The sequence below is a fragment of the Malania oleifera genome, chromosome 11 (genome assembly GCF_029873635.1).
Source record: "Malania oleifera isolate guangnan ecotype guangnan chromosome 11, ASM2987363v1, whole genome shotgun sequence".
NCBI lineage: Eukaryota > Viridiplantae > Streptophyta > Magnoliopsida > Santalales > Ximeniaceae > Malania > Malania oleifera.
Genome location: NC_080427.1, coordinates 15,772,426 through 15,788,782, shown reverse-complemented (window position 1 = coordinate 15,788,782; position 16,357 = coordinate 15,772,426). Strand labels below are relative to the sequence as shown.

General features: G+C 37.8%; 1 protein-coding gene across 1 annotated transcript in view; it reads right to left on the bottom strand.

Moving 5' to 3' along the window:
* LOC131168670 (uncharacterized) overlaps window positions 1–10,623 on the bottom strand; it is a 159,269-nt gene extending 148,646 nt beyond the window's left edge. The window contains exons 1-4 of the mRNA XM_058128286.1: window positions 10,117–10,623; window positions 7,074–7,149; window positions 6,260–6,349; window positions 6,158–6,175 (exon numbers count right to left, since the gene is read on the bottom strand). Of these exons, the coding sequence (XP_057984269.1) occupies window positions 6,158–6,175; window positions 6,260–6,349; window positions 7,074–7,149; window positions 10,117–10,577 (645 nt within the window). The 5' untranslated portion in view covers window positions 10,578–10,623. The remainder of the gene's footprint in view (window positions 1–6,157; window positions 6,176–6,259; window positions 6,350–7,073; window positions 7,150–10,116) is intronic.
* Window positions 10,624–16,357: the final 5,734 nt, after the last annotated feature.

Here is a 16,357-nt window from a genome sequence, read left to right as displayed (position 1 = left end):
AGCACCCCAACAAGCCGCCTTTCAATGAGCATCCTGCTTCCCTTTTAATCTTTTCCACATCACCTTCTAATACATCTATGAGCCTAAACTAAGTTTCATCAACACATGCTTGAAACAAATCTAGTCTTCTAACATCCTAAACATCCTACGACTCTTGGACAATTCGAATCATATCCTTAGTAACTAGAGGCTAGATAATATTTTTATTAATTAGAAGCTAAAACGCATTTCCGTTACTAGAAGATAAATCATTCTCCTTCCTAGTACTTGTCTTCTCTGAAACCAAAGCGCTTATTTGGGCTTGTCTATTTTCCAAAACCAACAATACTGAACTTAGGCCCTTGATTTCTGAATTATGGATTTGTTTATCACCGAGCCCCTTTTGTGGGAAGTCCATAATAGGCTTTCCTTGGGATCCAAACTAGAGCCCATATCATCCTTTCTTGAACAAGGAGCCCTTTCAAATAATTGGCCCAATATAGTTAAAAATGAGATACCACCTTTTTCAATTACGTGGGCTAGGTCCAAAATGAGAAGAATGCAACCCAACCCAACCCAAATCTCTTCATTGCCTCCTCCCCAAAAGCAACCCTAGCTGTCGATCAGATCATCTCAACTCCATCAAAAACCCTAGCTGCCTATATGATCATCTATGCTCCATCAAAAACCTTATCTTCCTTCTTGTTCTCAATTCATTCAAATGCAACTGGTCTTCACACCAACGACACAACTCTTGCTTCCCAAACTTCAAATCCTGCTTCACGAGATGGACATGGCTGTTGTAACCCTCACCTACACGATTTTTTGCCTTCGACGCCACCTGACTCCATGATCTGCGTCATAAAGAGTTATCAGTGCATAAACTCACAGATTCCTCACGAAAATCCTTCGCTGACTCATAGAAGACACTCATGAAATTTTGCCAACCATCGCCTTTTTCACCTTGACGATTAACTACTAAAAACCTCTTCCCTTTTCATCCCAACCCTAACTCCAGATACTTTCCAACCTTCCCCCATTTAATCAACATCCAAATCTTCAAAATACCCAATCAAATAAATCGAAACCCCCTTTGCAATTGACTGAATGTAAGTATGTCATCAGCAAACCAAGATAGAACCTCCCTAGTAAATCTAACCCATCTGTTATGAGAAGCATTGTTCTCAACCATGAACAAAGACACGATCTCACCAACCTTATCTATCAATTTTGGTCTTAATTCCCTTCCATAGGGTTTGCTTTCATTATATAGAAGAAATTTACATAGTTGGTGTCATATTTTTAGGCAAATTTTCAGCACCTAAATGTTGCCAGAATTTCAGGAACATGCTACCAAAATTTTAGGCACATGTTCAGTGCCAGCATGCTCCCTGAATTGTAGCATTATTTACAGCTGCTTTATACAATATAAATATAAACTAAACTAAGCTCACGTTTTCCCACACTCACCCACAAGCTGACGAATAAGTATTTTCCATTCCCAACTGGGATACAATACTCTGAAACACTAAACTACTTAACCCCTTAGTATTGTTTAACTGACTCGGTGCTTCGAGGTAGTACAGTTCATCCCATTCTCTAGCATGTCCAATCATCCTCCCGGAATCCTCGTCCTGAATATGCCAATGAGCAAGTTGTTGAAGGCTTGTCAAGATTGCTAATAAGAGATCTCACCCTCTTGATCTCTTCTTGGTTGAGACCGCCTAACTCCTGTGATGCTGCTTCATTTTGTTGTACCAGAAATGAAGGCTGGCTACAATTGAAATAAGAACGAAAACTACTCTAAGAAATTTTAGCAATGAAGGCTGAACAAAAAAAGTGTATAAAAAAATAAATAAATAAATAAAATTGCTTTAAGAAATTTCATCAATGAAGGCTGAACAGAAAAAGTGCAAAAAACTGCTCCAAGAAATTTCACCAATGAAGGCTTAACAAAAAATAAAGGTGCAAAAACTACTCTAAGAAATTTCAGCAATGAAGGCTGAACAAGAAAAAGTGCAAAAATACTCTGGTTTTGAACTAAAAACCAGGGTAAAACAGGGTACAAAGAAGCAGCAGTAGGTTCAAAACCAGGGTAAAACAGGGTACAAAGAAGCAGCAGTAGGTCTGATACCATGTTAATTTTGGTCTTATTCCCTTCCATAGGATTTGCTTTCATTATATAGAAGAAATTTACATAATTGATGTCACATTTTAAGGCAGATTTTCAGCATTTAAATGCTGCTAGAATTTCAGGAACATGCTGCTAGAATTTCAGGCAAGTGTTTAGTGCCATCATGCTGCCTGATTTGCAACATTATTTATAGCTGCTTTATACAATATAAATATAAACTAAACTAAGGTCACGTTGACCCACAATATCTAATCGCAAATCAAAGGATTTTCCCGATCTAAAGTGATTGCTTTAGCATCAGATACTGCACAAACTCCCAAAGCATGAACGCACAAAAGTGGGAAAGAAAATTTTCGCACGCGGTAGAGAGAGAGAGAGAGAGAGAGAGAGAGAGAGAGAGAGAGAGAGAGAAGCGTAAATTCCTTCCCAACTAGCAAGACTCACAATCAACACTAGACACAGAACTCAAACTAGGAACAAGACATTCTAACTTTTCCAGTGAAGGATGACCAAAGCGACAATGAATTTGGAAAGGTATGGCAACAGCAGTGCAGGTGGTAGAAGGAGAGAGCGACTCAAAGTGATAGAATCAACCAATTTAACGCCCTCCGCCAATCATCTTCGTCTTCTTCAAATCCTGTATAACCACATAATTAGGGAAGAATGTCATTGAACAATTCATGGATTTAGTAATCTTACTAATGGAAATAGGTTTAAAAGGAAATTTGGGAATATACAAAACCAAAGGAAGAGAAATAGAAGAAATGACATTTATAGTCTCAATTCCCTTGACTACAGTGGTGGATCCATCAGTAGGAGTAACAAAAGGTAAATTTGCGGGATATTGAATAGTGGAGAAGAAGTTAGGTATACCTGTGATATGATCAGTAGCAATAGAGTCTATGACCTAAGGACTTGGACGAGAAGTACTAAATGACAAGCATACTTTGGGATTACCTATTTGCGCAAGAGATGCAATGGGAAGAGAAGCTTGTGTGATGCTTGATATAGCTAGAACTTAGAATACTCTTCCTCTAACATGGATACAATACGTTGCCCCCCACTCAGCCCTAAAGGAGAGGAGTCAGTCGTGGCTGCATTGGCTGCACCCTAAGGTATGAATTCGGTGGTAGCTACATTGGCAGCACATGAAGGTCTATCGAAGAGATCCCAACACTACTCAATAGTATGATTACTCTGTCCACAACGAGTGCATTTGCAAGGAGTACCTCTACCTCATCACCACGATCACTCAAACCACCTCGATAACTTTTGCAATTGTTTGGTAGAGAACTAGAATCACCCTGTCTACCAAAGGTTGTCCTCTCAAAGCCAAATGCAAGAGCAAGAGAATGCGTGCTAAAGGAAGCATGAAGGACACAAGAATAAAACATCAACAAATGATGGCAGCTCGGCCCTACTAAGAATCTAGAACTGGACAGCCTCAAACTTAGGTCTCAAACCCGCTAGAACACGAAGGACTGTCATTTGCTCCCTCTGCTTTTGCATCTCACAAACGCCAACAATTATAGGTTGCACAACATTAAGCTCCTCATGAGTACACTTCATCTCTCCAAAATAATTTGCAATACTCCTGTCTCCTTGTTATAACTGAAAGTACTCTTGAGATAAATCATACATACATGCAAAGTTACTAGAGTATAGAAGCTTGACATAATCCCAAATCTCCTTGCACATATCTAGATGCATACACATCCATGCAATCTATGGCTCCATCAAATTTTATAAGAAGGAAACAATTAAGGCATCTTCTTGAACCCACACTTCTTTTCTCTTCTCATTAAAGGGATTAGATTGGAGCAAGAGGTTAGATTTTCCTAATCCTGCTAAATAAACCCGAATAACTTTAGACCATTGATCATAGTTCTTTCCATCCAACTTTTGAGTCGTTATCCATGGCAGTGAAGTAGGAAACAAATTTTTGGGATTCATAGACTCCATCTCAACACTCACAAACCAGCAACCACACCAATGCCAAACAAGAAGAACAAACAAAACTAATCAAGACAATCACAAACTATGTGAAGCACCGACACAACCACGGACAAGGTGAATGACTTACCGACTGATATAACACTACCACAGCCTCACAACTGGACATATAAACACTGCCACTGATCCAAGAAACTCACAAAGAATCCTTCACAAACCCCAAACATAGATTAACGGAGTACCGCGAGTACATGGTTGACAAAGGTTGAACTTTTTAGCCAAAAAAAAATCTTGACAAGTTGATCATATTATCTAGAGAAGGAATAAGAACATGGAATAAGAAAAAGAAAAAGGTGGCTGAAAACTCACTCACGTGTCGACATGTGAGGTTGGCACCATTGGCAAGTGAAGGCATGTGGGAGCTTTTCTGGCAATGGGGTTTTGTGGGGTTAGGCTTCGAAGGGTTGTGTTGTGTTTAGGTATATGGTTGGTTTTGTGAAATAATGATGAGTGGAGGTTGCTTTGAGAAGGACAACGGCAAGAATGGCTTTTTCAGCTATGGCTGAGAAGAATAAGGTTTAGGTTAGATCACACTATGATACCATGTTAAGATTTTTATTAAAATTAATGAGCTAACTTGAAGATAGGCATGTCACTCTATTTATAATACAAATTAAATACATTCCAATGACAATAATACCCTTACTAACTCTCACTAATTAACATACTAACACACTAAATAATAATATTACTAAAAGACATAAATAACCTCTAACAATAACATATACTCCATGTGTTGGATGTCATCTTGGATGACAGTTGCTATTGCCTAAGAAGCATGCATTTGCTACTTTTCACTACTTTTATTGATTATAAGTAAAGTTTAAACTAGAAAATCTTTAACATAGAAAATATAAAATGACATTTTTGCACTTTTTTAGTCTTTAGTGGAATTTTTGTCATCCAAAAAATACACTATAAAATGTTCATATGTTAAACAAGAACAAAAATGCATACTGTATAGAACATAATTGTCTCCAAATTCAGTGTAAAACAATAAAATAAATATTAAAGAACTAAAAATATGAACATGTGAAATTTAATAGGAGAAAAATGTTAGATTTGCTTGAATGTTAATTTTTTTTAAATGCATACAAAATGTCAAAGAAAATAAACCCAAAAAAAATAAAATTCAATGAAAAAAAAAACTAGTAACTAAAATTCATCAAATTAAAATTGAGTTTCTAAGCTTCAATGAAGGGAAAAGAGAAGAAAATACAAAAAAGAAAAGGACTCAAAACTCACAGCCAGTCTAACATTGTAACGGCCCATAATGGCCTGCAGGTTGTAACGGCCTGTAATGACCCTTAGGGGTGTGAATTGGAGGACCCTCAAGATATCGCCCCCATCATGGTTCAGAAGCCATCAATAACCAATTTTTAAAACAATGTCCACAACTCCCAGAGTCCCTATTTTATAAGAGAACTCCTCATTTTAAGGAGTGTTCTCAAACATATAATGCCATTTTTACCCTTATAACCCCTTAATGACATAATGTAAAACAAGCTGCCACACAATTAACAATTAGTCAATTACAATCAAGACAAGAGGCCCAAGCTTCAAATGATTTTGAACTTTTCAAACCTTATATTATGTTTAGTAATTTTCATTAAGCATATTGCTTTTAAGCAAATTCTCTTTTTTTTCTTACTCTTTGTTAATCATTTCAAAACCCTTCCATTAATATAACATTTTGTAAAATCTGCTCCAAGATATGTTCAATCACAAGACACTGCAAAAATGGTGATTATCCACCACAATCTATTGAACTGAACCACCAGAACGGAGCCCGTGTTGGTTAAGCTGGATACAATCTGTGAGATACCTAAGTGCCACTGTTGGCCTTCAGGCTTCAATCCAACTTAACTACCCATGTTGCAACCTCGTAGAGTCTACGAGGAGCTGAAACTAAGAATAGAATCACAAGCCATTTATGATTTTCCAAAATGGCTGGCCTGTTTGCTAAAAATTTGATCAAAAGCTTTTGCTAGCATATTTTATTACCTCTCTCTCCCGAGAAGCACATTTAGCCTCAAGGGATTTAATTTCCTGCAAACAAAAAGTACCATCATTTCATAATAAGTTATATCAAGAGCTTTTTCTAACTATTATTTCTATGAAATTAAATTTTACCTGCTGTGATTCTTCATCAACAACGACAATCCTTGATGCATAAAGTTTCCTAATATCCTTCAACATGCATTTCCTGTTGCATTGAGGACACTAACAAAAAAAAGAATGTCAATACAATGAAGAGAAAACACATGTCTATGCCAACTTAAAAACGAGAGGGCAGTTTATTCGCAACTGCCATCAGAATCAAATTCAGAACGCAATGGAACCAAAAAAATATTCAAAAATTCTATCTCCTGTTTGGTTCAACAAGAAATCAGAATTGGAATTATTTTGTTGTTGTTTGTTACGTACAGACACAAGAAAATATATAGTTCAACAAGAAATCAGAATTGGAATTATTTTATTGTTGTTTGTTACATACAGACACAAGAAAAATACCCTTTGAACATACAATATAATAATATCGATAGTGTTTTTTTAATCTATAAGAATTTTATATGTTTTTTTTATTTTTATTAATAATATCTAATGATGTACACTTCTCTGGTGTAGGTGTGTGTTTTTGTCTGTGTCTGTATCTGTCTGTCCATCTGTGCATGTGTTTGTGTATGTTTACATGTATATGTAAATATTTTCATGAATATGCAAGGTACCGTTTGAGCTGCAAAATTGTAGTTTATATGTTATTTTGATTCCTGCAAAATGTGATTTTGAATCTAGAGAAGAGTACTCAGAATGAAAAGCAGGGCCTTTACAGCAATCCAATTCCGACACGGAATTGGAATTGGAATGAGATTCCTGCAATCCAAAGTCAAGGGTGGGATCGTCCATTTTTAACTCCAATTCAAGAAAAATTCAACAACAAGTATACCCTTCCAGAACTTCTGCGTTGTTCAAGCCATTTCTTGATGCAAGACATACCATATATGTGCCCACAAGGAAGGCAGCTGCAGAACACAAACAAACATATAATAATAATAATAATAATAATAATAATAATTTTTATGATAACAAAAGAAACATATACTTTTTAGATAAGTCTATTAAAAAAAAAAAAAAATTACAATGAAATGAGGACAAGAGAAATCCCCCCCAGAAAAAAGCGCAAGTGAAACAAATTCATCAAATCTGTCCTCCAATCCCTTTGAATATCAGACAGCAAAAGACCCCCAAAAACCACAAAAGAATGAGCCCAAAAGAAGCAAGAAAATAAATTTCTCCCACAGAAATCTTGGAGAAGTCTTTTGATATTTAAAAACACTAGCATTCCTTTCCAGCCAAAGCAACGACAAAATTGTGAGAGCAGCAGAGTCCCAAAATATCCTCTCTCTCTCTCTCTCTCTCTCTCCTTCCTGAAACCCCAAAAAATTTCACCTTTTAAAAATCCTCAATTGTAGTTGGAGCCATCCAAACCTCATCAAAGTATTAAAACAAATTGATCCACGTGCATCTAACTACCTTAGAATGAGTGAACAAATGATTAATAGCCTCATTAGACTCATTGCACAACATACAAGTGTCTGAACTAAGGGCTTTGTAAGTCTCCTTTTTTGTAGCATATCGTTTGCGTTGAACTTGTTAAGAATTAAGTCCAGATGAAGGCCTGGATTTTAAAAGGAATCTTTGCTTTCCCAACAGCTTCGTGTAAGAGGAAAGGGCTAGGATTTGTTGATTTAATGAGATTGGAAAAGAAAGACTTTGAAGAGAAAGACCCTGAAGCGTCCCCAATCCAAAGCCTTGTATCCCCCCCCCCCCCCCCCAAAGGAAAGTCTAAACAGACACGGCACCAACAGCTCCAACAAAGACTCACCAACCCAAATAAAAAAAAAAATTCGGAGGGGGGAGGGGGGGGGGGAGCCTCGTGCACAAAGCCCCATGTATGTGGGGTCCGGGTCCCATAATTGGATTTTATCCCAATACCTGCTTTGAAACATGTGAGGAAAGAAAAGACTAGAAACTTGTAAACAAACTTCCAAGCATGAGTGGCATTACGAATCTCTTTGGAATCCCATCTATTCTTATGTATTGCCATATTTACTCTTTATTACTTTGTGCCATAGGGTATGATTCTAAAGGAAACCGCCATAACCATTTCCCTATTAAGGATATGTTCTTAGAAACCACATCACCAAGGCCCAAACCCCCCTCTGACTTAGTCATCTTAACAACATCTCAACTAATTAGGTCTCTCTTATTCTCACCAATACCCGACCACTGGATATCTCTCATAATCTTCTCCAACTTCCTAGCCACCCTAGAGAGAATTTTGAAAACAGATAGAAAATAAATAGGAATATTAATTAAGGAGGCAATAATAACAGTACGTCTACCCCTAGCAAAAGACAAGCCCTCTTCCACCCCACTAATCTTTTCCCCACTCTCTCAATCACCGGATCCCAAAAAACATCAGATAAAGGATTACCCCCTAAAGGAAGACCAAGACAAAGGCCAAGCCAAAGAGACAATTTGCTAAAGATCTAAAAATCTCAAGCTCCATAATACTCAAGTTAATACCAGCTAGATCACTCTGAGACAAATTTATCTTCAGCCCTGAGATTATCTCAAAGATTCTAAGCAAAGTTAGAACCTTTTGAAAATTTATAGCATTATTCTCAAGGAACAAGATAGTATCGTCTGCAAACTGAAGATAAGACACCTTCATCCCCTCCCCACCTATAGACAAGCCACTAATAATCTCCAAGTCATGGGCACAAGAAATTATCCTACTAAGATCCTTCGCAACTAGAGTAAACAAGAAAGGGGATAAAGGGTCTCTTTGCCTTAACCCTCTTGAAACAAATCCTTGGGCTGTCAATTAACAATCACTAACATAATAGTAGAGCTAAGACACCCTCTTATCCACTTGCCCAAGAGATTCTCCAAACCTTTTTTCAATATAACTTTCTGCAGAAAACCCCAATTGACCATTTCATATGCTTTCTCAAAATCCAATTTAAAAACCACTCCTTTTTTGCCTATCCTCCTTGCATCCTCTACCACCTTATTTGTTTGCAAGGTTTCCATAGTGTGGTAAAAGTTCTCTAACATTTCCACCATCGAACTCCATTGATGCTTTTGTGATCCCTCCAATTCATCCGCATGTTTTTTAATCAATTGGGCCACCTCTATGGCTACACTGTTGGCTGTCATCTCAGTCTGTGCTTTCGGCACACTAATTCTCTCAACATTGGTTGGCATGGTCATTTACGAAAGCTTTACCAATCCCACAACAAAAGCAACTTAATTCACGTAGCAACTAATCGAGCTCTGATACCAGGTGTCATGGACCGAATATTTCACACCTTTGTGAGTGAACCGTGTGACACTAGCTAAATCCCTCTTGTTTAATTAGTCAGTCTGTTGTTTACCATAATTCACCCACAAAACACTTTCATTGTCATTCAAGCAAATATAAGCGGAAGTAGAAAGCAATTTATGAAAACAGTGGCACTTAAGTAGTTAACATTGAAGCAACATAATTCATTAATAGCACCTCCATTCACATTGTGTGTCTAGCAAGGGAGGCAAACAAGTTAAATACGTTGACAATAGCCAGTGAGTTTTATAAGTTGATGAACACTCACCCTCCCCTAAAGAGCTTTCTTTGCTATTCTCAGGCACTAGGAAATATCAAAGTGATCGAAAAGTCATACTACCTTTTCTCTAGAATAGGAGAAAATTATTTCGAAAAAATAACCCTACACTGCTATTTACATGATGAAAACTCATCCCACATGAAACAAGCAGACACAGGCAAGCATGATGTCCTGAACAAGTTGGGCTCGTGACGCTATGCAACAATTGTAAAAGATCAAGAAAGAAGAAATCAACTATATAAAAGAAATTCCTAGCAGTGGACACAAAATATCATCGAAAAATAACTAAGCAGGGAAGAAAAGAGTAAACATTCACACCAGATATGATGCTCGCCCTCACTAGTCCAAGCTTGCATGCAAATAGGGCAAAACAGCCCGTCAATTTCACCTTGACTGCACTCTCCTCCAGCACAACCCTCTTTGCTCACACCTCTGTTCGACGTTGGCATTGACGCCACCGCCGCCGCCCTTTCCTCCCTTCTTTCCCCATTGCCATCCTCTTCCTCCACCGCACTTTCTGAATCGCGACGGCTCACCGCCTCCGCCGGCACAATGAGCCAAGGACGGGTCTCTGAAACCCCAGGCGATCCGTCGTCTGGAAGATTCTCATCCTGCGTTTCCTCCTCCTCCTCCTCCTCCTCCTCTTCTTCTTCCTCTTCTTCTTCGTACTCGTAATCTTCACCGCCGTACCAACCTTGGTCTGGGAAGTCATCCCCATTCGCTTCACTGTCCAGTTGATCTTCAACGTATTGTATGAAGTTAGTATAAAAATTCGCCATTAACGGACACAGCGTAACGGCTTAGCGAAGAGCTTCGAAAGAGCATATGGTGGGGCAAGAGCCGAGACGACGAGGGAGGTTAAGGGGGAGCTTGGCCCATTTTTAAAAATAAAAACTACATTATAAACAGCTTTTTCAGCTTTCAAAAAGTTAATTTTTACTTTAAAAAAAAAAAATTAAGAGTAAGTTTGGTTTTTTTATTTCAATTTTTTTTATTTTTAAAATTAAAAATTTGGCTTGATAGATAGCTTCTTTTTTTTTTTTTTTTTTTAAGTTAATTTTTAATTTTACTCTAAACTTTTAAAAGTTTCAAAAAATTACAAAATTGAAACTTTTAACTAATTTGTTTTCTAACAAACTATTTAACTCCGTTAAAAAGTTAATTTTTAATTTTATTCTAAACTTTTAAAAGTTTAAAAAGTTACAAAATTGAAACTTTTAACTCTTTTTTTCTCATAAACTATTTAATTTTGTTATTATCCTTTATTTTTAAAAATATTTCAAAACTATTAACAATAATAACAAGCCTTAAGTCTCACTAATTAGGGTTAAGTACATGAATCATTTTTTGTTAGTTCACGCCAATCAAAAATATTTTCCTTTATTAGAATAAAAGCTGATAAATCATTCCTCACTATCTCATTTCAAGTTATTTTAGGTCTATCCCTACCTCATCCACTTTAATTTTCGCATCTTAGCAACTTTTATTTTTTGTACATATTGTTTTTTAGCTGTTCGACATTCTGAACTGTAAATCTTATCTAGCTTTATAGTCGCCTTATAACTTTCCTTTTAATTGTAATGGTATTCTACGATTACATAACACACTTGACGCACTCCTCCATTTTACCCGATCTTTTTTAATTTTATGTATTACGTCTTCTTTAATTTCTCCTTCATCTTGCATAATATATCCAAGATATCTAAATTTATCAATGATATTAACCTTTTGATTATCAAGTATAATCTTCTCCCTATTGCTACTACTTACATTACTGAAATTACATTTCGCATGTTCTATCTTATTCCTACTTATCATAAACCTTTTAGACTTTAAAGTGACTCTCAAAAATTCTAGCCTAGATTCCACTTCGATTCTAGGTAGGAGTTTTTGGGCACTGTCAGTTCCGGCACGTCCAGCTCAATGTCATGGACATGTCGAGACTAACCCCACTCGGTTTGGACCTTGTATGCCTGACTTGGACACCTCTGTACTTAAATCCACTAAGTTTAGTAAGTTTGTTTGTATTCTAACTTTGCTTTTAAGTGCGTAAAAAGCTTACGGGAAGGAATTTTTTGGCACCATCAGCTCCGGCACGTCTAGCTCAATGGCACGGATGTGTCGGGACTAAGTCCACTCGATTTGGACCTCGTATGCCTGACTTGGACGCCTAAGTGCTTAAAATTAACTAAGTTTACTAAGTTCACATCTAAGCGCATAATTTTTAACCAGCGAGGAGTTTTTAGGTAATATCAGCTCCAACACGTCCAGCTCAATATCACAGATGTGTCGGGAGTGACCCCACTCGGTTTGAACCTCGTATGACCAACTTGGACTCCTGAGTGCTTAAATCTACTAAGTTTGTTAAGTTTGTTTGTATTCCAACTTTACTTATAAGTGCATAAAAAGTTCCTAATGAGTAGTTTTTTTGGCATTGTCAGCTCCAGCACATCTAGCTCAATGTCATGAACGTGTCAGGACTGACCCTACTCGGTTTGGACCTCATATACCTGAATTGGACACCTGAGTGCTCAAATCCACTAAGTTTGCTAAGTTTATTTGTATTCTAACTTTACTTATATGTGCATAAAAAGCTCTCGAGGATGAGTTTTTTGGCATTGTTAGCTCCGACACATCAAGCTCAATGTCACAGGCATGTCGAGAGTGACTCTACTCAGTTTGGACCTCGTATGCCCAACTTGGACACTTGAGTGCTTAAATTCACTAAGTTTGCATGTATTCTAACTTTGCTTTTAAGTGCGTAAAAAGCTTTTAAGGAGGATATTTTCAGCACCGTCACCTCCGGTACCTCCAGATCAATGTCATAGATGTGTTGGGACTTGCCCCACTTGGTTTGGACCTCATATGCCTGACTTGAATACCTGAGTGGTTAAAATTAGATAAGTTTACTAAGTTTGCCTCTAAAAGCATAATTTTCAACCATGGAGGATTTTTTGGGTACCGTCGGCTCTGACACGTCAATCCTAATGCCACAGATGTTTTGGGACTAACTCCACTCGTTTTGGATCTCGTATGCCCGACTTGGACACCTGAGTGCTTAAATCCACTATGTTTGTTAAGTTTTTTGGTATTTTAACTTACATCTAAGTGTGAAAAAATCTTCTAGGAAGGAGTTTTTGGGCACCTCAGCTCTAGCATACCCAACTCAAAGTAACGGATGTGTCGGTATTGACCCCACTCGGTTTAGACCTCGTCTGCCCAACTTGGACATCTGAGTGCTTAAAATCAACTAAATTTACTAAGTTCACTACGCACATAACTTTCAATCGGGGAGGAGTTTTTGGGTACCGTTAGCTCTGACACGTCCAACTCAATGTCACGGATATGCTGAGATTGAACCCACTCAATTTGGACCTCGTATGGCCGACTTGGACACCTGAATGCTTAAATCCTTTAAGTTTGCTAAGTTTGTATTCTAACTTTTCTTCTAAGAGTGTAAAAGGCTCCCAATGAGGAGTTTTTGGGCACCGTCAGCTCCAGCACGTCCAACTCAATGTCACGGACGTGTTGGAACTAACCCCACTTGGTTTGAATGTCGTATTCCCAACTTGGACACCTTACTGCATAAAATTAACTAAGTTTACTAAGTTCGCCTTTAAGCACATAATTTTCAATTGAGGAAGAGTTTTTAGGTATCGTCAGCTCCGACACGTCCATCTCAAAGTCACATATGTGTCGGAACTAACCCCACTCAGTTTGAACCTCATATGCCCGACTTGGACACCTGAGTGCTTAAATCCACTAACTTTTCTAAGTTTATTTGTATTCTAACTTTACTTCTGAGTGCGTAAAAAGCTCCGGAGGAGGAGTTTTTGGGCAACATCAGCTCCGGCATGTCCAACTCAATGTCACGAATGTGTCAGGACTGAACCCATTTGATTTGGACCTCATATGCTTGACTTGGACACCTGAGTGCTTAAAATCAACTAAATTTACTAAGTTCACTTCTAAGCACATAATTTTATATACATAGATTTATAGACAAATTGTTTAAATCATGCTTTAATTAAAGGGAAGTAAATGAAATTGTAAGAGAGTAGGGTGTGATCACAATTTTCTCAAATCGCACTTTGCCTCATTGTTTCTCTTTGTTTTTACATTTCTGCATATTTTTCTTATCTGGTAGTGGTAGTGGCCTCAGAGGATCGAGTGGGGAGAGCTTTAGGGGAAGTTGGTTGGAGAAATAGGGGTTTGAGAAGTTGGTTGAGTTGAAGTCTATGGTTGCGTGTGATGTTGGAAGAGAGGAGGAGGAGGTTGTGGAGATTGACGAGCGCGAGTGTGATAGAGAAGGTGTTGGTTCTATGGATTCTCAATCCCCCATGTCACGCCTTGAACCAGCAGATGGGCCCCAGGTGTGAATTTAGTAACCTAACCTGTCTCTGTATCAATTAAACATACATGATACTATACTGAATGAGGGTCCGACCCCATGGGGTACATGTAAACCCTATACACATTCACATACACACCAAATACGCAGCGAAAATATTCTTTTTATACATACGTCATATCATACAACATACTATACTAGAGTCTATACATAACTATAATCTACATTCCAAAATACCATACATACTCCGAGTGTCTACAAAACCCAACAACGAGAACTCAATTACAGAATTTGTACTTACATAAATACTCTATGTACCTAACCGACACCCACGCTCCTGAACGCTAGGATGCTAGTTTCGGCTACCTGAAGGACCTGAAAATCATTTTTATATTCGGGGTGAGACACCTCTCAGTAAGGAAGACATCGGGTTATATCAGTGTGTGATATGCAAGTGTTATTTCAACATAAAACATAACATGATACAGTTCCAGTTTTTTCACAATCCAATTCTCGTACATACGATACCAAATATACGGTTAGTGTTGTCACACTCAAGCACTTGATACCCTGCAATAACCGAATCCTCACAGCGATATCATTGCCAATATGGTGTTCACTCACACTCATTGATGACTAGTCGGAACAAATTGACGATATTTCACACCCTCGGATATAGAGCCGAACACTCTCACCCACGGTAATTAGCCAAGACATGGCATTAGCGTACGGTAATTAGCCGCCCCTAGCTGATTTACAAAACTTGGAACAATTTTGGAACTCATGTTCCTATACCCATCAACATAAAATAATTAGCCACCCCTAGTTGTTTTACAAAACTTGGAACATTTTACATACAACATTTCATTCCACACTTATTTGAGTATACAACAAATCATATCGTTTTCAATTCGAGAAATATAGATTAATACAAATATAGGTACGATCATCCCATTACTACAATTTTATACAATATACGATTTTTCAACAAAAATAAGGATGGTACCTAAAACTCCCAAATTTTCCAAAAATTGTAACCCAAAAATCCCGCATTTTCACTCGATAAATTTTCCAAATAAGTAACCAAAACATACATATAATCATAAACTACGTGTTTGTCAATTCCGATTTCAAAATATAACTGATATAAACAAAATCCCCTTACCTTTTCCCGAATACCAAAATGCGAACTCTACGACTCCAAAACTACGAATCGAGTTCCCAAAACCTAAACATCCAAGAACTATACTTCACTATAATCCTTACTACTACATATATACCAAAACGAAACTGAAATTAGACCCTTACCTCATTTTTTGGTCAAAACCCAAAAATCCTTGAAATGAATTTCCAATCCGCTAAAAACGTAGAGCTTCTCCTCCTGATCCATGTGGTAACATTGAATCATTGATTCCGGCAACTGATGGCCTGAAATCCTAGAGAGAGAGAGAGAGAGAAAGGATTCGAGTTCTATAGAGAAAGAAAAAGAGAGACTTTTAGCTTTCTTAGCAATGAAGCCACAAAATATCCTATTTATAGACCCTTGACCTCGTCTAATTCGTTGACGAGATGGCGCCTTCGTCGACAAATCATCCACACATTTCGTTGATGAACCGGCTCCTTCAGCGACGAACCCTATTTCGATATTTTACAACACGTTCGGTATCTCTTCATCGACAAAGCTCTGAATTTTAGCGACGAAGAGTATGAGAACCTTCATCGACTAAGGGCCTTCGTCGATGAGAACATTGGCTTCATCGACGAAGCCTGCTAAATTTACCTTTTTACCCTTTCTCATTTATTCAATCCACATATCTCAGGTCGGGTTCTTACAACCTCCCCTCCTTATAAAAATTTCATCTTCGAAATTTGTAATCTCTCATTTACCAACTCAACTACATACCCAAATGCACACTTGACTCTAGGAAGAGCTGGTGGTCACCCACATAACAGCCTCGTCCCAAATACACACATACGCTCACTTATGGCGGAAGAATATCGTGGTTACATACATACACTGTCTCGGGAGCTCACAATATTACAAAACTCCCCCAGAGACTAACCACACATCATTATTACAATAGCAGAAGATTTCTTACATACATACATGCCCATACCAACCCTGCTATCGAAACTACTACTCAAAACAACTGCAAATATTTTCGGCGTATTTCTGTCTCTAACTCCCAAGAAGCTTCCTCAACCGCA